The 24,690-nt window shown below is 34.6% G+C and overlaps 1 protein-coding gene across 3 annotated transcripts in view; it reads left to right on the top strand.

The window, feature by feature from the left end:
• The first annotated feature begins 69 nt into the window (after nucleotides 1–69).
• Nucleotides 70–24,690, top strand: part of LOC148942000 (T-box transcription factor TBX3-like) — an 81,291-nt gene continuing 56,670 nt past the window's right edge. For all 3 annotated transcript variants that reach the window (XM_089103557.1, XM_089103558.1, XM_089103559.1), the window contains exons 1-3: nucleotides 70–261; nucleotides 11,137–11,365; nucleotides 21,426–21,539. In XM_089103557.1, coding sequence (XP_088959683.1) covers nucleotides 108–261; nucleotides 11,137–11,365; nucleotides 21,426–21,539 — 497 coding nt within the window. In that variant the 5' untranslated portion in view covers nucleotides 70–107. The remainder of the gene's footprint in view (nucleotides 262–11,136; nucleotides 11,366–21,425; nucleotides 21,540–24,690) is intronic.

The following is a 24,690-nucleotide window of genomic DNA, read 5'->3' on the forward strand; positions in this document are numbered from 1 at the left end:
ATGAATTAGGCGCGAGAAGTGAAGTGATTCGGCTTCAGCGCTTCGAGTGTTGGACAGTGTCGCCTAGGATGGTGTTTAGAGTCTAGTTCAATGGTGTAAACTTAGTAATGCGATTCAGTGAAGAGAGTTCTATGGCTTTTCACCCTTTTTTAATGCAGAGACCTTCGGATTTCAGTGTTAGTTCTCTGCTTAACCCCCAAGGACAGTTACCCCCAAATTTCCCGGGGCTTCCTACCTCAATCCCAGGATTGCCCGTACCAGGTACAATAGCATTAATATTTATAGGGTTAATTACAGTTTTATTTTCATTATACTTTGAAAGGGCGTAGCAAGACATAATTTCTAAACTGAGCCGTTTCAACCTAGCCTAATGGTACTTTACAAGTAGGCCTAGGCTATAAATTCTTGAGAATCCCATAGTAGTGGTTTATGCCTCATAATCTGGGGGGGGGGATATACCACGGGAGTGTGAAAAATATAAAAAAAGAAATTTAATTTTAGATGTCAGAAAAACTGGGGGGTACTCCCCACGCCCTAGGCTAAAACTGCCACTGCAACCCCATACATTATTTATAGTATATTTGCATTCCTTTGACCTCATCTAAAATATGGAATTAAAAGTAATTATTAGTAGAAGATAAAGCTTAAAGGCTTTCTTCTTTGTCTGACAGACTTGAAGCCTTTTTAGGGTGTTAAGTACATGTTAAGTTCTATAGTTGAGAGGACTTTTAATCTCTGTCTATTAATCTAATTATATTAAATTCCCCAAAAAACTGATGAAATTTGGTCCTTACAAATTGGCTAAACGGTTGCAATATTATCCCTTTATTTAATTTGTTGCAACACTGTAAAGTTGAAGAATGTACAAACAGCAAAAATGATTTTTTTTTTATTTTTTTTTATCAAATTCTCCGTCGGCGACGACGGGCTTTAAACACTATTCCCCTCTGAACCGTAAAGAGATTTATAGTTAAAGAATTTTAAACACTTATACAAAGGTATGACAAGGTCTGTCTCCCAATAAGAATGAAAGTCGGTTAGACGTTGCCGTAAAACACCAAATCTCCATTTAATCTTCTATAAAGTAATGTGTTGGATTTGCTTAATATCTTTTTATACATCAGTTATTTTCCTTAGTTTTTAGGGTTATTTAGCTATTTAGAAATAAACATATCCTATATCGAGGGGATAATATGGCAAAATATTTAAATTCCCGATATAGGGAAAAAATCCCTATATCGAGGGGATAATATGGCAAAATATTTAAATTCAAAAATATCGTGAAGAGTTCATTTTTTCATAGGACATGGTCCCAACTATACCCCCCCCCCCCCTCCCCTTCCTCTTTATATGTGCATTTCAGTAAAATAGCCGAAGTCATATTTTACTCAGGATATTTCTGTTAGATTGTATCTTCTTGTAGGAGAGAAGATATTTATTTATTTTTTTAATCGCTATTCCAAGCCCAGAAGGGCCGAATTTTAATTTCAGTGAAAAAATAAAAAATGTTTGAAAACAATAATACACTTACAACTGGCTAAGGAATGTTAAATTAAATTGGAAAATAAATAAATCATTCATCAGTCCAGATACATGCCTTTACATTTTAACTTAACAATACTTTATATTAACTTTAGGCTACTTTTGTTGAAGCATTTATTTTCCGAACACCAGAAGCGTTAGTTGCTAAAGTTATTTTTCCGAATCATATAGGACGTATATTTTCCGTATATAATGTCCATCTTCAGATTTAAAGCAAGTAAGCAAGTTCAGATTTAAACCGGTGGGGGCTAGAAAAACAAATTCTATGGTAATTTGAATAAGAAATTCTCCAGAAATTGGGAAAAATTAGGATTTTTGAGCCCTGGGGCACGAAACCCTGTCTCCTCCTGTGTTCTCCCCTTCACATAACGATTTATATATTTCTATTTATTTCTATTCAATTAATATGGTCATGTATGAAAGTTACAAAGCCTGCTTTCGTCAGGTACATCGTCGGTAATTCATTGTTTTTCATCTTCCGTCGGTAAAAGTTAAAAAAATTGTTCTCTGAATTTTACAACGGGATAAAATTCTGTAGTCCATAATAAAATGATTTTTTTTTAGTTTTCTGATTTGCACAAGGTTATAGACATTAATGTTTGTATTTTTTGTTCGTTGCCCCCCCCCCCTCTTTTTGTAGGCAAAATTTGAATCATGTTTTTTTATCAAAGATAACTTCCATAAAGTTTGTGGCATTTTGAAAATCCATATATGCTTACAAAAAATCCCCGTTGAACACTTGGAGGGTCTTATCCCTCCTCCCCATTCACTGGTATTCCACTCAATTTAGGACCTTCTGCATGATCTAAGGCAATACATTAGGAATTCCACTCTACTCTATGTAAGTTAAGAAGTTATTTAATTTTTGTGGTGTAGATAAAGGAAAAGTTTGGGAATTTCAGACATTACCCCTCCCTCTACTTTGCAAATGAGTCACATTTCTCACGAAGCAAATTCTTGGCTTGGTTCGTGCTTAGACAAGCGCCAGGAACGAGGTAATGCGATCCATGTAGCCCAACGCATCGATCCCTCAGAGCCCCTCCCTCCAACTCCGTCCCTACCTCTACAGCAAGTATATGAGAAGATTTACGTTTCTTTTACTTCTTATGTTACAATTACCCTCAAAATGAATTGTAAAGAAATAAAACTAAAAAGAGATGGAAATTACCTGAAACTTTTGATTTGAGAAACTTTTAATAACTATGCTAATTGTATAATGCGAGGTAAAAATTATAGACTTGTGAATTATTTCCACTGGCATCAATCTGGATGGGGTTGGGCATTTTTCCCTCCTCAAGATTTTGAAAACTTGATTTTTGGTAATTTCTTTTAAGAATGACTTTTGTTCATTGAAAAAAAAAATTGTCCTCATCCCCCTGGATTTAGACAAATCCCTCCCCCTTTATTTCCATCAATTGACATCACTGCTTATTTCATTAAAATAATTGGGAAGTCCAAAAGAATTTGATGCTAGGTTTGGAAAGGGAAACAAGGAATTTACGTGTTGGACGTTTATCGCGTTTATTTTCGGTCACCTAGAAAGCGTATGGGTTTAAACGATATACTGCTCAGCATTATATACCATATATATGCATTATATACCATATTATATACGATATATATGCTCAGCATTAGCCATACCATGGGAATATCGATAACCGAAATCATTCGTACAGAGATTGAAAGTCAATTTCAATTGAAAGTCCAGTCTTATTGAGTCAAAAATTTAAAATAATAAAAAGTTTGCATAAGGAAGACTAATAATGAACATTATTCAAGGCAAATAGTTCCACGTGAAAAGCTAGCGTAAAACCTCCATTAACAAAAACAATACGGCCGTTTTTACCCTGAATATTATCATTTAGCCCGGTTTTGTACTTAGTAAAAGTCCAGTTACTAATTTTAATTAATTGATTGATTTTAACCTACTTGTTTTTTTAACCAACTAGTGTTCTCTAACTACTTCTATGTATTTTGGTGTGATCAGGAGGTAGACGAAATGATTGGTATATTAAATTCCGATGGGTAATAGTTTGAAACTTACAAAAGATGATAATTTTGCTATTCAGCGATCACAGGTTTGCTATTTCAAACAGTAAAAATTTCGAAAAATTAAAGTACACAGGTAGATTAAAAAAATGCAATGTTTCATTTAGTTGAACTATCGCCATTATTATATTATTATCGTTAAATTTTAATTTTCTTAAATTAGTTTTTATGGAATTTATACTACCTGGTCATTGCAACCTCAAATAGATCACATAAGTGCATGGCTTCGTTATCTTATCTTACATTTATATAATTTTTTATTTCTTATAATAATCTGACTCAGTGGCGGATCCAGAGGGGCGGGTTAGCTCCCCCTCCCCTAACGTAGTCTAAAGTAGTGTAATTTATTTAATTAACACAGGTTTGTGTTAATTAAACTTGCTCCTAACGCAAGTTTATTGGATCAACCTTATTTGTCCCCCCCCCCTAAAAAAATCCTGGATCCGCCTCTGATCTGACTTATGGGTATAAATCGCCATGCGGATATCAGCCCTTGGATAATTGAGCTTAATTATTCTTTATTAATTAACAATTATAATCATAGTCCAATCTTTTTTCTTGTAACACCATGGTTAACTTTTCTAAACATTTGATGTGCAATTTGAATTTTCGGATATCATGATTTTTTCCATGACCTAGTTGTATGGGCCAAGTTTGGATGCTTTTTTAAACTATAGTTTTCCCTTTGTAGTCTTAGACTAAAGTTACCAATGATAAGGGTAACAGTGGATGGGGATCTTCAGTAAAGTTGTTTCAGAAGAACTTTATCTTAGGATGTTTTAATTTACACTTTTTCTCAGAAAATTTCAAGCCAAAACGAAGAACCGTGTTCTCTTATTGTTCGCACGGGGTTTTGACTGAAAAATAGATACCCCGAAAGTTTAGGGTTTATTATAACCTAATGTTTCTCAGTTCAACAACAGCTCATCTCCCATAACCTGTTCAGTTTCGAAATTTCTAATAAAGATAAACAAATGGAAAACGGCTATTGTATCTGATTTAATTATATATAATTAAATTTTAATGGTAATACAAAGATGATATATAATCTGTGGTTCAGGTTTCTTAAATGATATTTTTGAGGACAAATTTAGTGTTTGGGCAAAGGTGTAGGAGTTTGATTTAAGTGGGATCTGGCAAATTTTGGGAGGGGGCACAATTCTAAAAAATACAAGATAAGAAGGGTGGAGTAAAATATATGAAAAATCAAAAAATATTCAGATTCTTGATGGTACAGGAAAACTCCCCTTGCCGTGAATTTAGCTGTGTCTAGGTCATCTTAAAATTTGAAATATAAAATGTAGGCCATATTCCTTAAAGAAATATATTTGTTTTTGTTTTCTGTTCTAATTGTCTTCAATGTCAAAAGTGACCTACAATATAGTGTTCGGTAAATATCTTTTTCCAACAACTTGCTTTAATACTAATATCTTGGGAATCACTCTAAGTTTGGTCTTGGTTCATGCCACGCCAGTCATCAACTACTAGCAGACTACATCGCCTATTTTAATTTAGAGTTCTTTTCATGAATTCGGGTCAGTAAATCTTTTTTTTACTGGTGCTAGTCCAGCCATGTGCCCAAAGGGAGAGGATTAGGGCTTGTATCCTTTCCCTGGGAGCAATATTTTCCCTAAGTTTCTCAAGTTTTTCTCATAATTTACCTTTTCTTGTAATCTTAACCCCCCCCCCCCCTCTCCCTGAAACCAAAATATTGGGCACGTGTTTCTTCAGCAGGATGAGCTATTTAAAACAAAGTCAGTTTATACCATCATTAACTTAGGTTGTAATTCAGCCATCACTTTTTTTTTCTTTTTTTTTTAAACTTGAGAAATCCCTAAAGATCAATGGTTTTTCTATATTACAACATATTTTATTATTGCTTTATATTAGAACCCGTTTGTATTTTGTTTCTTCCTTATGATTGCTTTAATAGCCTTTCTCATCAAATCATACAAGAGCATTTAAAAGTAGTTTTTTCCAGCTATGTTGCACAACCGTACCCGCTTTTAAAAGGTGGTTTATAAGCTTTTACATTTTTTATATGACGCAGTAACATGGTTTGTTTGCAGGGTGGCTTCGAAGTAACTATGCCGCAGAGGGAAAATAGTCATTTTTGCTTTTTCTCTTACTACTAATTCCAAACAAGTTGAGGTGTGAAGCAGCCTTAAGGGGACAACAAGGTAGTACCCAGAGAGGCCTTAGGGCCTGAACCCCATTTTAAATCTTAAATCTCCCTTTCACTTTTCATTGACATTATCAAATATTTTTTATTATTATTGAGCCTCCACCAAAAAGAATCCAGTGTTTCTTTTTCGATTGCATGGACTTCCCCTTCCCCCCTTGCAGGTTGTTATATTTAATAAAAATGGTGAAGGGACATCGTCTTTGGTCTTAAAAAACATATTCAAGTCATAAAACGTGCAGAAATTTGTTTGGGGAGGGGTATGGAAAATGCTAAACTCATCACGTTGAAAAACATGGAAAACGTTCACACCTATAACAACAAATACCCTTATATATGTCACCAAATAACAACAAAAAATCCTAAATAAATTAATCTACGCTATTCAAACTAAGTTACATTAAAAAATATTTGAATATAGATATATATATATACATATATATATATATATATATATATATATATATATATATATATATATATATATATATATATATATATATATATATATATATATATATATATATATATATATATATATATATATATATATATATATATATAGAAACTCAGCTAGGAATATTAGTGAAAATGCTTCATGTTTAATATAGAGCAGGAGGGGCTTGTACCAGAATTATTTTGAGTGATATATTATACGAAAATGAGAGGAATGTAAAGCAAGTGGAGAAAGCATTAAAATGTGAATTTAGGAGGTGTGAAGTGGAGGCCTTGGATAAAATTGTCGAACATTTAGAAGATGGAGGCAGCCGGTATAATAGTAAAATATTGCACTGGCACGTTGATAAATTGAGAGGGAATAGTCAATCTGGACGTGTTCCAGTTAAGGATAGGAACAGTGCCACAATTATTGATTTTGTGCTTGAAGGGCCCTCTTCAAAATCAAACTCAGAATTCATAAGACCACGTTGATTGGACTTAGCCTAGCAAAAAATGGAATACAAATAAAATACCATAAAATACAAATGAAACTAAAATGATGCAAACAATTAGTTGTAATCCAATAAAAGAAAATGATATTTAATGAAGTTCGACGCTCAAAATTAAAAAGCGACGCTCAAAATTATTAAATAGTGCATTCTATAGTATCAGAAAATCAATAAAAATGAAATTTGATGCTCGACTAAACGCATCAAATTTTGGGATGCAAAAGCGTAAAAATGTATTGAAAAGTAAAAAAAATGGGTCTCTCTTTGGGTCTCTTAGCAAAAATTGTAAGTAAATGGCTAAAAGAATATACAATATGAGCAAATAAAATGTATATATTGTCGCACGGTTCTGTATACGTTACTTTTAATAATATTATTTGAATTTACATTGGATTAAATTTATTTTGTAGCTGTGACCTAGATTTTCTTACCTTTATCATTTATTTTTACGTTTTACTTTTCGTCTGTCCCCGAGGAAGTACCCTGCTTTTAAGACATTTATTTCTTTCATTATATTATAGTTAGTTTATTTTTAGTTCTTGTTGTTATTTGCTCCTAATCTCTACCTTGAACTGCAGTTTCTTGGGAATAAGAGAACAAAACATATTGCAATAATTTCATATATTTTCAAGTGGTTATAGACATCTCATATCTTTCAATGAGATAAAGCAGTAATCTAATATAAATAAAGTAATTTTAGAATGAGTGTTTGCAATATAAGACGAAGGCGATTTGAGTATGATTTGCTAACGATTTCTTTGGAAATATTGATTTTCGATAAAAAGAAAAATATTATAATCAGAGCTTACAAAACAATTGAACAAAAGAATGAAAAGAACAAGTTAAATTGGAAAAAATGAAGTTCACAGCTTGAAGCTTTTTGACCAGGGCTAAAGGCAGCTGATGCCAGGGGAGGATCTACAGCAAAATCTTGGGGGGGGGCAGTGTTATAAAGGTGCCAATAATTGGCCAAACTGATAAATTTTATTCAAAAAAAGAAAAAAACAGGATAAGAGGGTGCCAGAAAAATCTTTGGGGAGGGGCAGGGTCCACCCTGGCCCCCTGGATCCACCAGTGGCTGATGCAGTTAAACGTGGCTGAAGGCAGTCGGCTAATTGGGTGCGACTGAAGACTGCACAGTAAATACTATTTTGATGCAAAGAATGTGTTTCACTTACCAGGCAAATCGAGGTGGCCATAAAATTTAACGGTTCAACAATGAAGCTTATCTGATCAAAAAAAAAGTAAAAAAAAATGTTCTTTTCACCTGATGCTATTAAATATTTCAGTGAAACTTACAAAAGGGGCATTTGATTAGTTGGTAAGGTCTTGTAAATGCCCTATGGTGACTAAGTAAAACTTGATAGCTTTGCAAACTCTGTAAGCAAAATAATTTAGAGGTATAACATATGGTTTGCTACTCGTTATTAGAAATAAAATATTTAACAGGAAAAGTAAAAGTCACCTTGTCTGTATTTAACTCAACGATATCTGTATTTAAAACATACCTTGACACGGTGGAGTGATGGAGAAACCCCCCACAATTGGTCTGAAGGACCGTCAGGGAAAATCTCGAAAATTATTGTCTTTCGTTAAGACTCAGTGTTTCCTAGGACCCAGAGTTTCGCAAATTTTTGACGCAAATTACTTGCTTAGTTTTGTCTTCTTGTTTTACAATGAAGCTTACTGCTAAATTCGCGAGGAGCTCGTATTTGTCTTGATCGATCTTCAAAATATATACGTGCATCGCCATTTCACATAGAAAAAAAGAGAGATTACAGTTCTGTATTTCCACATTAAAGCGTATGCTTCAATTCCATTGGCTTATTGTTTTGATGTGTTTTCGACAGCCAATCGTATCATTGTTTAAGCGTATGCCAGAGAGAGGAGCCAAATAATCCCACCTTTCTTACCCATTGTTGCTATGTTAACTTTTGAGTAAATAAACAGCGCTCTAAGTCTAATTGGCTCTTTGGTATGATATTTTAAGCCAATAAATGGGACGAAATGTGTTTAAGTTGCAAAATTTTTACATGTAAACTCTTTGTTTTTCTGTGCCAAATCTCTGTACTTAACTCGTTTGAATTTAGGTATGCAATTAAATAAAAAAAACAAGTTTTTTAAACTGAAAGTAAGGAGCGACATTAAAACTTAAAACGAACAGAAATTATTCCGTATATGAAAGGGACTGCTTCCTTCTCAATTCAGCCCTCGTTGAGCAAAATTTTTTTTATAGTTTTACAAAAATACAGTAGAGATAGAGTCAAACTTTAGCGTAAAGAGCGAAACGTTGAGGAGGGGACAGCCCCTTTCATATACGGAATAATTTCTGTTCGTTTTAAGTTTTAATGTCGCTCCTTACTTTCAGTTTAAAAAACTTGTTTTTTTTATTTAATTTCTGATCGTTTTTTAGTTAATGCAGCTTTTATTTACAGAAAAATTTTACTTTTTTTTTTGCTAAATGGATGTCTACAAATTAACTTACGTTACTAACTTATATATTCGTATATTTTTCTTCTGGCAAAAAATACAAAGTTGCAGATTTTTGCAGATATGAGCTTGAAACCTATGTAATAGGGTTTTCTGATACGCTGAATCTGACGGTGTGATTTTCATTAAAATTCTTTCACTTGTAGGGGAGTTTCCCCCCTCTTTAAAAAATCGAATAAATTTTCTCAGGCTCGTAGCCTTTGATAAGTAATACTAAACTTAATAAAATTTATATATTTAGAATCAGTATTATAAACACATTCTTTTGAAACATTTATTGACATTAAAATTCCGTGTTTAAAAGTTTTGATTACTAGTGAGCCGTATCGCTTGTTTTTTTATTGTTTTTTTTTTATTAAGTGTATGTTATTACGTATATGAGGGGGTTGTCCCCGTAGTCAATAACACGCTCGTTACGTTAAAAGTAAAAAAAAAAATTGATTCAAAAAACCTTGAATCAAAAAGGCCGTTTATTTAGAATAGATAGCTCTTTTGAAAGCACTAAAAAAAACTGTAGCGTAAAGAGCGAGGTATTGACTAGGGGGTGAACCCCCTCAAATACGTTATAATTTCTGTTTGTTTTAAGTTCTAATGTTCCTCATTACTTTCAATTGAAAAAACTTGTTTTTTTAATTTAGTTTCTGATCGTTTTTTAAATAATGCTTGAAAATCTGGTGCCCCCTTCATAGAAATCCCCCTTCCCCCAAGGAAATATCCTCCACGGAAATATTCTCCAGAGTAACCCCCTCCTCTAGCCCCCCCCCTTTCCCCTCCAGAAAAAAATCCTTCCTGAAAATGTCTGTATACTTCCCAATAACCAATAAATAATGCTGGCAAGTCCGGCGCCCCCTTCATGGCAATTTCCCTTCCCCCATGAAAAATTCCTTCATGAATATATCCTCCAACATAACCCCCGACCCACCCTTCCCTCCCACTACTAGAAAAAAAACCTCCTAAAAACTTCTGTATACTTCCCAATAACCAATACTAGGCCTATATGTTAACATTGGGTAAAGTTCATAACTTTTAGCCCTCCCTCTGGGGACGTCGGGGGACTAAGTCATCCCAAAAGACATATTTATCATATTTTCGACCATGCTGAACAAAATGGCTATCTTAAATTTTTTATTTGGGGAGAAAATGAGCGTGGCAGGGGGCCTAGTTGCCCTCCATTGTTTTTGGTCACTTAAAAAGGGCACTAGAACTTTTCATTTTCGTTCCAATGAGCCCTCCCACGATATTTTAGGAATACTGGGTCGATACGATCACCCCTGGGGAAAAAAAAAAACAACAAAAAAAAAAATAAACGCACATCCGTGATATTTCTTCTGGCAAAAAATGGAAAATTCCACATTTTTGTAGATAGGAGCTTGAAACCTCCATAGTAGGGTTCTCTGATACGCTGAATATGATGGTGTGATTTTCATTAAGGTTCTATAACTTTTAGGGGGTCTTTTCCCCTTTTTTTGAAAATCAGTCAAATTTTCTCTGGCACGTAACTTTTTATGGGTAGCATTAAACTTGATGAAAGTTATATATTTGAAATCAGCATTGAAATTTGATTCTTTTGATGTATCTATTGGTATCAGAAACCCGTTTTCTAGAGTTTCGGTTACCATTGAGCCGGGTCACTCCTTACTTACAGTTCGTTACCACGAACTGTTTGAAAGGTTTGCAAGCAAGGTCGGAGAGTGCAAGTAACGTCTGCAGCAGAACTCTCATACAAATCATTAATTGTAAAAAGAAGGAACTATTAAATCCAGGGGGGAGATGCCATGATTTTATCATTGATTTCGACCGGATTACACCCCCCCCCCCTTTCACCCCAAAAAATATATATATACATCATTGTTGCACCATTTCAGTGTACGTTTTTCCGATTTGTGACAACAAAATCTTACAATTTGTAATTTAAATACTTTTCAGGTCCAATGGGTTATCCTGCATCTTTACTGGGTCCAAAGTTTCCCCACCCATATACTACAGCAGAGGATGTCCTAGCTTCTGCTGCAGCGCATTTACGAGGTCCTTTGAGATCGTTGCCTCCGGAAGATGACGGGGTCACAGACGATCCAAAAGTGAGCCTTGAATCAAAAGAACTGTGGGAACGATTTCATAATCTTGGAACTGAGATGGTTATCACAAAGTCTGGAAGGTAACCTTGATAGTAGGCTATTATAGTACGAGGGAGGGAGATATGATTCCAAGAGCCCTCACGGGGGAAGGGGATTTTGAACTTTTCAAATTGTTAATTGTGCAATCTGGTTGAATCTAGACCAGCTAAGCCATTGCTTAGAACGGTTATTTAGTTGGAAATAAAATGGAAAGAGAATTGGAGGAATTTTAAAGCATCCAACAGTTGCTTTTAAATGTAATGTCTAAATAATTAAAGGTACTGTTCAACAAGGCCGTATCCAGGGGGGGGCCTACTCGGTTTGCCCCCCCCCCCCTCCCCCCGAAATGTTTGTTTGACTCGTAAAAATGTAACGAAAATGGACATAAACAAATTTTGTATGCGTTTTTTGAGGTTTTTTGTGTACCCCCCCTAACAAAAATTAGTACCCCCCCCCCCCCCCGAACAAAAATCCTGGATGCGCTTCTGCTGTTCAATTAGCTAGGCAACACGCGAGACAGCCTCTCGAGAAACGCAAAGATCAAATAGGTATTACTCGGCAATTACCATGAGACACTGAATAAACAAAGGGTTTCTCACTCTGGGAACTATATTTAAACTTTAGTTTTTTGGGGATTAGGGGGGGAAAGGTACCTAGGTTAGGTTAGGTTACATATTTAATACATGCTATGCTTTACCCCTCACACCCCTAATGTGCAAATATATAGCCGAAATTTGTTTCTAAACTATTATATTTTCATCATATTTTGTTTTATTTCATTGGCATTAATCAAACATCACTTCTCGCGTGTTGCCTAGCTAACAGAACTGTACCTAATTAAATATAACCGGTAAAACATAATTCCAACTCTTATACCAAGAAATGATGATAGTGCTTGCCCTCCTCCCATGTCTTTTGACCTCGGGACGGCGGTTACACTAAAGGGCTGAACACGCGTAGCTGATTTCGGGAACTGATTTCCAAATCAGCGCCGATTTTAAAAGAAATTGGCGTCGATTTGACCTTGAAGAGTTTTCTAGTTTTTGGCGCCTATTTTCATCATGATCATCAGAATAAAATAGGGATACAAATAAATAGTCAGCCAGAGATGTATGTGGTGAAAAACCCCGTCACTGAGCTGAGAACTAAGCTGAGATCAATCATGCATTTATTAATAGACTCCAGTTGACTGTTTGTGTCCATGATTTTTTGTTTTGAAAATCTCGCGTAATAAATTTTTCTTCCCGGTATTGTTTGTCCACTCATCTGCTGAAATCGGTTCCCGAAATCAGCTACGTGTTCCCAGCCCTTAAGTTCTTTTAAGGATATGACTGTAAGTAAGGTTTTGGTGATAAGTGACAAACATAAATCAATAGATAGAGCTACCCAGTAGTTAGAAGATTTAGAAGTTTCATGAATTTTTGTCTTTTTTTATATGAACTACTGGGGTTCTGAAAAGGAAAAGGTTTTTTTTACTACTTGAAAAATTTCAAATTATAGAATCTCGAAAACCCAAGGCTTCTGATTTTAGTTCAGAGGCTTCAGAGGCTTCGTCAATTTTCTTCTTTTTTAATAACTTTGAAACTATTAATAAACAAAGAGTGCTGCAATAAACGTCTAACTGAAATTCTGATTAATTTTTATAAACCGCTTTTATGTTTGGAACAAATATGAAAATTTTTTTAAAGTCTGTGCGTAGGTGGGGGGAGGGGATACTGATGCCTCCAAAAACTTCAATCAAAGTCAAGAGAAATTTTATTTTAATCTTTATTTTAAATAGTTAGTAAATGAACGTTGATAACCTGAGCATACAATTTGCAAACAGTTAAGTTCACCATTATGATTGACGTCGGCTGATGTCTGGAGGTGCCAGGATTCAATCAAAACATTAATTTGACGCTACGGGGGTCAACACATAACAATAACAAAATGGACAAATGTTAATATCAAACTGCAAATATGCAATTGCTGTCATGTCTACATAACGCTTTGACTTGAAGCTGAATCCGTATCCGCGTTTTCGTTTTCAAAACAACCTTTAAATATTTCTTTCTAGTATGTATTATATTCATTTAACGATATTTTTTGAATAACTTGGAGCATAAGCTATAATATTATTCAGACATTATGTCTAACTTCTACCCGGGGTATTGAAATTATTTTCAAAAATCAGCTTTTTCAAAAATAAAATCCCCATAATTAAAACACGCACTAAACCCAAATCACTTAATTATTTTAATTAAATGACTACTAAAACACTTTATCACTGCTAATCCCTAATCACAAATTTAAACAAATACAATCATAATCACTGCTTTATTTGCGATTTTTTTTTAATCCCTTCTATATGTCCTTTCTGTAATATACTACTTTTAACCTGTTCTAATTACTCTTGGGATTCCTAGACAAAACGCGAAAAGTCAGCATATCAATAAAAAAGGAAAGGTTCTTTGCCCTTATAATTTTCCAAATCAGAAATCTTCCGTCCAAAAGTCAAATCCCATTTAACAAAAATGTTGTTATATAATATATAATCTTCTTGGTCAATTGTTGAAACCTTATAAGTAGCCAGATTTCTAATTTTTTTTTTCTCTGTTTCAAAAGCTGTACCAAAATATTTTCATAGTTTTTTACTTAATACTTTTTGATTTTCAACTGCCGGAATCGCCCTGGAAGTATTCATGTAATGAAAGCGGCGTCACAAATTCGCAGTAAATTCCGGTATGTCATCCGTGCATCTTTGCTAGTCACTGTATTTTAAAAGCGATATGGATTTCTCTAATTTTCCAAATCAGAAATCTTCCGTCCAAAAGTCAAATCACATTTAACAAAAATTTTGTTATATAATATATAATCTTCTTGGTCAATTTTTGAAACCTTATAAGTAGCCAGATTTCTAATTTTTTTTTCTCTGTTTCAAAAGCTGTACCAAAATATTTTCCTAGTTTTTTACTTAATACTTTTTGATTTTCAACTGCCGGAATCGCCCTGGAAGTATTCAAGTAATGAAAGCGGCATCACAAATTCGCAGTAAATTCCGATATGTCATCCGTGCATCTTTGCTAGTCTGCTGTATTTTACAAGCGATATGGATTTCTCTTGTAGTATGCAACAATAGAGAGGGGGATATTATTTTCCTGACGCGGGGTACTCTAGACAAAAGAGATCTGGTCGCTAAAAGAATGCCGCGGCCACAGATTAATAGGTACCCGCATCTCACTTAAATCTGCTTGAATCCCATACCGCCCGTTTTTCCATTTGAACAGTTATGCAAATGATAATTCGCAAAGTTAGAAAATTGGCAAACGAACAGTTTTTCATGGTAATATTATTTTTTTGCTCCACTTACCTACTCTCAGGTTTTATGCTCAAACCTGCTCTCCTCTCCGCTATATACTTTAACTATATCATTGAATGAAATAATCTTATGTAGATGGTGTTTGAGTCGTTGGCGCTAATGTACACTCTGAAAGTATATTAGCTTCTTTTGTTATAATGGTTGGAGAAGGAATTAATTTAGTCAAATAATTTTTCTTATTATTTATTCTGCCAAACAGTCGTATTTGAAATTTCTAGTTTAGACTAGCCCCATTTCTGACATCCGAAAATGCGTTTATCTAAATTATTTACCAGGATAGAGTCAGGATGATGTTTTATTTAAGCTCTTTTTTTTACCTCCCACACAGTTTTGCAAGAGAAACACTAATCAAGGTTTTTCTAATAAGATAAAATTATATAAGGTACTTCACAGAAATTTACTCCGAGGGGGAGGGGAAGCCATCAAATAGGAACGAAAAAGGCGAGTTGATGATCAATGCAGAAAGTTCTGGGAAACTGCTAAAAAAAAATGCAAATTTGGATGGATAAGCTTTGGAAGCCTCCTACATACTAATTTTCTAACGTTCAATGCCATATCCAGGGGGGAGGGTAGGGTTTTGACCCTTCCCCCCGCCCAAATTTCTGTCTGACTCGTAAAAACGTTGCAAAACTGCATATACACATTTTTGATGCGTTATAAAGTTTTTGTTGTTGTAACCCCCCTCCCTAACAAGAATCCTTGATACGATCCTGATAATTATGAACTGCTTCTGGTAGGCTTGACCTTGTAGATGCGGCCCTATCAAAATGCTCTTCATTCAGAGTGTGTTTCTTTGGGGACGAGACAGATCAATTTTTCTTGAGGAGTGTTGTTTCTTTGTGCCTGTGGGGGTGATGGCGCGGTGTTTCCTATTGGAATCCAATGCTTGAAAATCTACTTTTTAGCAAGAATATTCAAAGATTGCGTTGTTTAACAAGCTTTCACAAGAGTTTCCGGAGGGAGGGGGGAGGATATCTCCGTATCCCGTATCTAGCCTTCTTTGCTGGTATACTTCCCATCTAATATAGAATATTTTAGCATAAAGTATTAAAGAATCCTTAGATAAATTATAGCGTGTAGTCTATATGTACTTTGAATCAGTGTTGTGTGTTTTGTTTTAGAAACATTGCAAAAAAAAAATTAAAACGTTTACAGAGAAGATTCTTTAATTAGGGAGACAAGAAAATAGCCTATAGATTAAAAAGGATACAATCAATTAGCAAGTGTTGCTGCTGTGCAAGTGTTCCTGCATTAGGAGAGAGTGGGGTCTAGAGCATGGGCGTAGGGAGGGGGGCAGCTGCCCTTCCCCTCCCCCCCTAGACCTTCAAATTTACATTAGATATGGCTGAAAAAGCAGATGGTTTGGAAAAAGCAGTTGATAAAACTCCATCACACTAGCGACTGCCCCCCCCTAGACAATATGCTGCCTAATGCTGCCTACGCTCATGGTCTATAGTCTGTAAAAATTAACCCCTGCATGCCAAAACTAAAGGTAATAAAAACAATCTTAAAGAAGATTTAAGGATAACGACCAGAGAATGTATACCCTCCTGTTCTATCCAGGAGGGGGGTGTTACCGGGTTTGAACCCCTTTGAAATTTTTTCTGACTCAATAATAAGTAACAAAAATGCATATAAACATAATTCGGGTGCGCTTTTAATTTTTTTTGTAACCAACCCCCCCCCCCCAAACACACACAAACCTCTCCCCCCACCCTAGAACAAAAATCCTGGATACCTCCTTGACCCTGGGTTATATTTTATTTACATGAATGTTAAGGAAAATGTGTTTCATCGTCAATATATCAAGGAAAGTACAAATTCCAAAGTTCAGATAACAGTTGTGCCAAAATAAATGCACCTAAATAATTTGGATGTTCAAATTAGGTGTATTCGGACACGTACACAGACTTCCAGCTCATACCAACCTGTAAAAATTTCAAGATTTACGTAATTCTTTATACTTTCTCAGTAATTTACCTATTTTTGGCATCTTTAGTCCCTCCCCCCCTCCTATGTCAAAATGAAATCCCTTGTAGATACCAGCAAATACGCTTAAGATGAACATCTGGTCATCGATTTTGATCACCGAAACCAATTTTGGTTTCTTGGAAAAAGTAATCACAATTTTTTCAGAAATGCAACTTTCAATGCATTTGTTTAAGGGGGTGTGAGGATAACTTGAAAAAAAATATAAAAAATTGAGAAATTAAATAAAAAATATTAGACATAATAGGAAAAGTCTTGAAAATATACGATTTTGTAAGATTCACTGAAGTAAAACGTATCCCCCCCCCTCCTCTGCTACTTCCATTTAATAGTGATTCGGCCCTGAAGAAATAAACCTCGTGTTTTTGTTAGAATGTTTGTGAGTAAAGCTTGATGCTATGCTCGAAAGTTTAAATCAATATGTATAATAATAATCTAACAATAATATAATTGAGGGGTCACACCCCCCTTGATTTTTTCTGGTTGAAGCGTATTTAGTAAAAATGTATTGACTTATTTACGGGGTTGTTTTCTTCACCCTTAAGACTAAGCTTAGCATTTATGGAATAAGCTAACGAGATGCATACTTTTTCCGACTCAATAACAAAGCTGTCGCTTATCAGTACATACCCGTCAGCCCGAGAATTATCCGACGCCAAAGATATACCTATGTTTACCATGTCAGCATGAAGGCTATCATTATAAGTCTAAGCCCCCTGTGTCACTACCCCTCCTTTTGTCTCGCCTTTTAAAAGAATCACAGACCCGTGAAACAGTTAACTATTGAGGGGGCAAGAAGATGACCGCTTGGCCTGTGGGTGATGCTACTATTTCCTGGATTAGTCCATCTGTCTCCACTAGTTTACCTACTGGACTATCAATTCCTCCTTTATGGATATACAGTTGGACATATTGATCTGATGCATTTTTAATTAAATTTCGTTATGCAAATATAGGGTGTTTGTAAGACAATTATTTGTAATCTAATTTATTTTTATTTTGTCTTCATTTAGTTTAAAATATTTAGGAAAAGAGAAAAAGCGAGTTTATTTTCCTTGAAATTTTAAGCCACTAAAAAGAACAAAGGGTCAAATTCCATATAGTAATTTATATTCCATTAGTAATTATAGTCTTGATACATACAGACACACACGCGTGCACACATAGATTTATACATGTGTGTGTGTGTGTTTGTGTGTGTTATTTGGTCGTAAGAAGTTTTGTTTTGGGGTTTCATCTAGCAGGGATACGGGGAGGGATACAATGTGACTCGTTAGAATTTTATCTTTGTGACTACTAATGTGAATACTAACGTTAGGATTTTATCTTTGTGAAACAGGTAACAATATCAAACAATATCAGGTAACAATAATTCCAAATAAATAGTTACTATTGGGCGTAAAGACGTACTCCTCAAGGAAAATTCCCCCAATAGAAATAAAAAAAAATGTAGTTGGTTACTAACTCCAGGTGGAAAACAAAATTTTAGTTCAACCATTTCACTGAACCCAATACTTTTGGCACATGAATTAGGTTAAATTTCAATCAAAGCATTTGATGGGAGGACTGGGAAGGGGTAGCATGGTAATAAAAACCGTTTTCATAACATTATTTCAAATTGTTTCCTTCTCTTACTGCCTTTCTTTTTACTCTTGAGGGGATCATGACCCCACTGGCCAAATCCAAATATGGTGTCTCTTCTATGGACTTTTTTTATATGCCTGTCGTCTTACTGTAGTATAATATTTTCATGTCTTGGTCCTTGGAATCGGGCGGTAATTATCAAAGCTAAGCCCCTTGCTGAGGCGATAAAGACCCATTTCGTCAATTTTGACTATGGTATTTACCAATTGGAACCATGGACAATTCAATGAAGTTCAAAAAAAATTCCAAATATGTTCTTTCTAATCGGATTTCTTTCTTAACTTTAAAGAGGATCCATTATAACTTTTTTCCTATTATTGCATTAAGCTAAGACATTCATTGTGAAAATATATGCCATTGCAAGGGATTGTTAACTTCCCTTTATAAGTGCACAGGACGGGGATACTTTCAACCATGCATTGGTCTTTTCCTACGGTTCTGCCGTTACTGTCTACCAATCTGTCTTGAGATCTATGTTCTTCCCCTTCAGTTCTACCACCTATATTAGGTGCACGAAAACCACCAAAACTCGTAACCCCTTGTGCCATCGGCGCTTTAAACCGTTACAAAACAATAGCTCTAAACCCATCTCTGTCAACAACCACTTGAGTTCGTCGCGGGGTCTTAATCCCTAAGCCCATCTGCCCATTCTCACTACGAGTGTTGGTATTAATTTCTTCTACAGTAGGATGTTACTACGACAAAGAGACCGAAGGCTTTTGTAGGCTGAGGGATATTTTCGGATGGAGGCTTAAGTTCAAATATGTGTTGACTGTCGCTGAAAGGTAAGCATTCATGTGGAAGAGAAGAGCTTTTACAACGGAGGCGACAGCATCACGCCTTAATGGGTAGCCAGATAATATCGCTTTTAAGTACTGATATCTCAAATATAAATCTAAAAGGATTGACTAAGTTTTTACGGTCTACCGAGTCGAGCTAAGTTTTCCGACAGTAAATTTTGGTTTTTAATTTTAGTGTTTTTGAGCCAGGGAATTTAAGGGGGCGGCCAAGGTAAAGACTAAAGATTGTAACTGCCAGATGCCGTACAGCATTTTTAAATTGTTTTTCTCCAATAAGAAAAACAAGAAAGTGACATAGGAATGTTCCTCTTCTAAATCAAACTGATCTTAAATATTCTTTTTTTTTCTGTTTGCCAAAAATGACCAGATATCTTTCAGTTCTTTATGAAACAGTCTATACCTGTCACCCTTCTGAGAAATAGGGAGAGCCAAGGCCATCGCTTACCACTTCCATCTCAAACGGTATTATATTTTCTTAAAACAACAGCACATAAATTTGGGCGATTTGATATTTCTTCAAGTTGTTATACCATTCGGATTTTATTCTTAAAATAACAGCACAGAAATTTGGGTGATTTGATATTTCTTCAACTTGTTACATCACTCGGTTTTTTTTTTCTTAAAACTACAGCGCAGAAATTTGGGCGATTTGATATTTCTTCAACTTGTTACACCATTCGGATTTTTTTCTTAAAACTACAGCGCAGACACTTGGACGATTTGATATTTCTTCAACTTGTTACACCATTCGGATTGTTTGAAGAAGTTCCTTCATCTTATAAGCCAAATCAGGGTTAGTAAGTGAACATAAGAAACAGTTATTTTATTAAGTGAAATCAAGAAACTAGAAAGTATTCAGCTTCTAATCTGACTTACTAAGGTCTACTTAACTATGTCCCAAAATGTAAACGTTGCCTAAAGAGCTTTCTTTCTAGAAATGCAATTAGGGTGTTATCCGCGTAAAGGAACTGAATACTACACGCACATGTACCCTTGTGTTAATTCGGATAAAGAGCCAGGAAGCGTTAATTTTATTAAGTGAATAATTTTTCAAAATAAATTAACTGTTTGATTTAAAAATACTTATTGTTCATGCTAGTTATATGAAACTTTTGTTAAAAGGTGTTAAAAATCTTCTAGTATTTTGAACAATGCTTCCTAACGTCTTCATAAAATACCAGCAGAAACTCAAACAGTCCTAACCTATATAGAAAATAGCTTAATCGGATTGTCATACTTGTTCCAGGTCATTGGCAGTTATCAGCAAGGTTTGTTTCCTGGCACTAATCCCTCACAAGGAATAAATTGAAGACCTTGTCTCAATTGAGGAATTACATACTGTTCTCATTGTGGGCGAGCCAGGACTGAGCGATGTCTTAGGAACTATTGAACGGATCTTAGGAGGGATATTAGGCTTTGATCTTGGGATTTCTGTTCATGAAGTACTATATCCTCTTCATCTTCTCCTCACCTTTTCTGTGAAATAATATGATTGAATCCTAACAAAAAGAGCTGAAAATCTCTAAAGCTGTCTTGAAAAAAAGTGATTCTGCTGGGTAAATACAAGAGCTTTATTTTCTCTTATGGGCAGAAAGAAAAACAGTTCTTTTCTAACATAGGTTCATAATTTCCTGTGATGGAAAATGACAGTTTCTGAAAATAAAATAATAATGGGAAAGCGTCAACATCTAACCGTCAGGAGCACTAACGTCATTTCGTCTACAAAATCCGTCATAACATCGACAAAAAAATCTATCAGAACCACTAACCGTCATAACATCTGAAATTTTAAAACATTAGTTTTTTGGGGTTTAGGGGGGAAAAGGTGCATGGGCTAGGTTTGGTTATGTATTTTGCAAATACTCAGCTTTACCCCCACCCCTCTGATGTGCAAATATATAGCCGAAATTTGTTTCTAAACTACTATATACTTATTACTATTATATAAACTTATATTTTTTTTATATGTTATGACGGTTAGTGGTTCTGACAGATTTTCCTTTTAGATATTATGCCGTTTAGGGGCTGTGACGGTTAGTCGAAATGGTAGCACCCAATAATAATATGCAGCAATTATACATTTTTTAAAGTCTACCAGAAAAATAGGTTGCAACAAAGAAAGGGTATGCCGCTTACTTAGATATTTGGTCAACACTTTATTGAAAGAGTCTTTAAATTGCACGAATTCATTAAAGATTCCATGTTTGATAGGATCGTTTGACCTCTTTCTTGTTACAATTGCAAAATTTAAAGTTTATTTTTCTGAAAGGTTAATAACATATATGAATAATCCCGCTTATTTTTTTTAAGGCAAATGTTCCCCCAAATGAAGTTCAGGGTATCAGGACTAGACCCAAAGGCAAAATATATCCTTTTGCTTGACATTGTTGCAGCTGATGATTACCGATATAAATTTCATAACAGGTAAGTCAAATAATTTACATTCAGGTTACAGACTTGTTACCAGCATAATACCGTTTCATCAGTGAAACTCTTTGTTTTATAGTGCGGGGTTTAAGGGGTTCCGGTAGATGGTCCACTGATGATATATACCGTACGCCGGTAGATTAGATGGAAACGTTGCTTATACAAATTTAAGAAATTTTCAAAGCTATTTTAAATAAACTATTTAAATTCAAAATCGAGTTTATACCGGCTGGAAGCATACTACTTGAAAATGCTTGAAGTGTAGTTGGTAGAGAATTAAATTGTTAAATATCGTTTGTATTTCATGTCTGGTATTTTCCAGGTCATTAATATATGATTTTCTATGTACATTTATAATCTTGAACTAATTAATTTGTCTAATAATTGATTAATTTAAGATGTAAACAATTGTATAGCGGAAAATAAATACAAATCAATTGTTTGTATATAAAAATGAATGTATAGAGCAGAAATTCTGTTCTGAACAACCCAATTCCAGCAATTGACAGAAAAATTTAGACATTTGAAAAGAAATCGCACTTTCAACCCATTCATTGTCTCATTTATTTCAACTAGCCTATTTAGTTATATGTATATTCATGTTTTATTTATATTTAGCTCATTTTATTGAATAAAAGGCGAAAACAGTCCCAGCACTCCAAAAGACTATTGATGGTGAGTCCATGCTGTGATAGTCTTGATCATTCGATATATCGCTTTATCGATGTGTCGGTCGATATATTACTTTGGTGGTTAAAGAAAAAATGTGCGTTTTTGAACTAAGTTTCCGAAACCTAAAATGTTTAAAAAATACATAAATCCTTATATTTAGAAAATTAACTGCGAATTAGCTCATTAGAACTGGGTGTAAAGTGATAATATCCGTTCTATATGAATCGATTATATTATTATAATGTCATTTTTCAAAACACATTTTATTGTTATTACCAGCTATAAGTAAGTTTATATATTTTTCTCTATAATATTAATAAAAAAACATATGTGTATTTAGGCACGTACATCGGGGCCAAGTATCCTTCGTAATCACGGAATTTTCGCATAATGGCGTGCATCTTTCTAAAGTATATTTTAAAACTGAATTTTAATATATTAAAAATTTCGTTTCATTGTTGTAATTACTTATAGACAAATTAATTGATTGGCTGATAATATAAACGTGTTTGCAACAATATAAATATATTTTTGAAAATTATTAAAATACTAAATTTAGTATGTTAGATCCTTCCTATTCAAAATTAATCTTAAAGCATCATCAGTCAAAGTTTAGCCGTTTTGCGTTTTTCATGTATTGTTTTGAAAATAGACTAATCAAATAGTCACTACAAAACTATATACTAACCAAAATATTTATTTTCATTTGTTATTGCTATGATTACGGTTAGTAGGCACTAGTACGCAGTCACTCTTATTACCAAGTTTTGTTTAAATAGCATATTTAGAATTTAAAACATGTTTTCTTTTCTTATGCTTTTCCCAAAGACGACATGAGACACTTTTCCATAATTCCGTGGTTGTAATTTAATGGTATAATTCGTAAGGCCATTTATTCCAGGAGGATACAGTTTATGTAGGAACAAATGGACCCGCCTCTTAAAGCTTGATTGGCTCACCTGTATCTTATATGAAGCTGTAATCGAATAAAAAGAACGAGAAGTTGAATTTCAGATGATTGGTTCTTCTGTTTAAAATTTTAAGCCATTAAAAAGAACTAAGATTTTGTGAGTCAAAAGACGTCCTTCTGTGGCCAAACGAATCGTCGGCGAATGGGGTGAGAAGACGTCACAAGGAAGGATTTAAAGAAAAATTTCAGTTCATGGGAGGGGGTAAAGAGTGAAGCTTTGAATAGATTGAAGTGGAGGAGGGGCGAGTGTAAATTTGCTGGCTTTAGGTGGCTTGGTGTTACTAAAACTGTCCCGTGCGTCGTTACTTCCTTGCGTAACAAAACTTCAGATTTTAGATGTTACGATCCACAATTTACTTCTAACATGAGCTTCTGCAGCACTGCTCTCGGATCGAAGGAGTGTAGCCTATCACAAAAATAAAAATTTTATTCTGGCACGAACACAGGGCGGAATTTTTGGGCCTAAACCCTTAGTAATCACGAAGTTTTTACGATTAAATAATTACTTATGTTTTACCTCGCTGTTATTTTTCTTTTAATTTGACCTCCCTTCCTCTCTAAAGACTCCTACCTCCGGTTCTGATTACCCTACATACATTGTTCCTTCAATGTTGCCAGATTCGGTACTTATCTAAAATATAAAACACACTCGAGAACTTCTATTGCGAATACCCGGTTTTTCACGGTGTCTATACCAGACAATAACCTTCGTCTCGTTGAGAAACCACATTAGAGCCTTTTCTTATTAAATATTTAGTTGATATTTTGGTTAGGTTAGGCCCCAGATTCTTTTATAAGATAGGGCAGTAAAGAAATTCACAATGTGTCAAGAATTATTTGAGCGAAAATGCCCCTAAAGTGTATTATTCTTAAAAACTTGTTTTGAAAATAGAAAATTGGATGAAGTGAATTTAAAGCATTCAGAGCTCTACTTTAAGCAGTCCCCATGTGTTAAAAACATCTTTAGACTCGTTAGGTTATGCGTTTAAGTCTAATAGTACAATGTCTTAGAGTTTGAGCAACAGAATTTTCAGCCATGATGTAAGGAACGACTTATGACTTATAAACAAAGATGTCGACAAATCGGCAAGATTTATGCTTTGAACGTATAAACTCTTTAATTAGACAACCAATTATTCATGTGACTCTTAACAGTATCAGCTCCTGGGAAAATTTTTATCATTAAGGGTATACTTTAATCGATAACTATGTACAGTCTAATTAATATTCTTAGCATGAAGTTGAAAATTTCGATGTAATTATTAATTAGTAGCTTCTTCAACAAGGTTGACCATACCAACGAATGGGTATTTAGCGGAAGTGGATAGTATTTACTTGTGGTAAATGGTTTCATTTTTGGCACTCCTATGGTAATCTTGTGGTAACTGATTCGGCAAAGAATTGTACATGTGAAGGCGATGGGACTCACACGCAAATGGAAAATATCACTCTTGAATAGCTATAATGTAAATATTGGACTTAGTAAATGGCTCTAATTACCATGAA

The sequence above is a fragment of the Artemia sp. Qi Xiang Cuo genome, chromosome 17, assembly GCF_049724085.1.
Source record: "Artemia sp. Qi Xiang Cuo chromosome 17, ASM4972408v1, whole genome shotgun sequence".
Taxonomy (NCBI): domain Eukaryota; kingdom Metazoa; phylum Arthropoda; class Branchiopoda; order Anostraca; family Artemiidae; genus Artemia; species Artemia sp. Qi Xiang Cuo.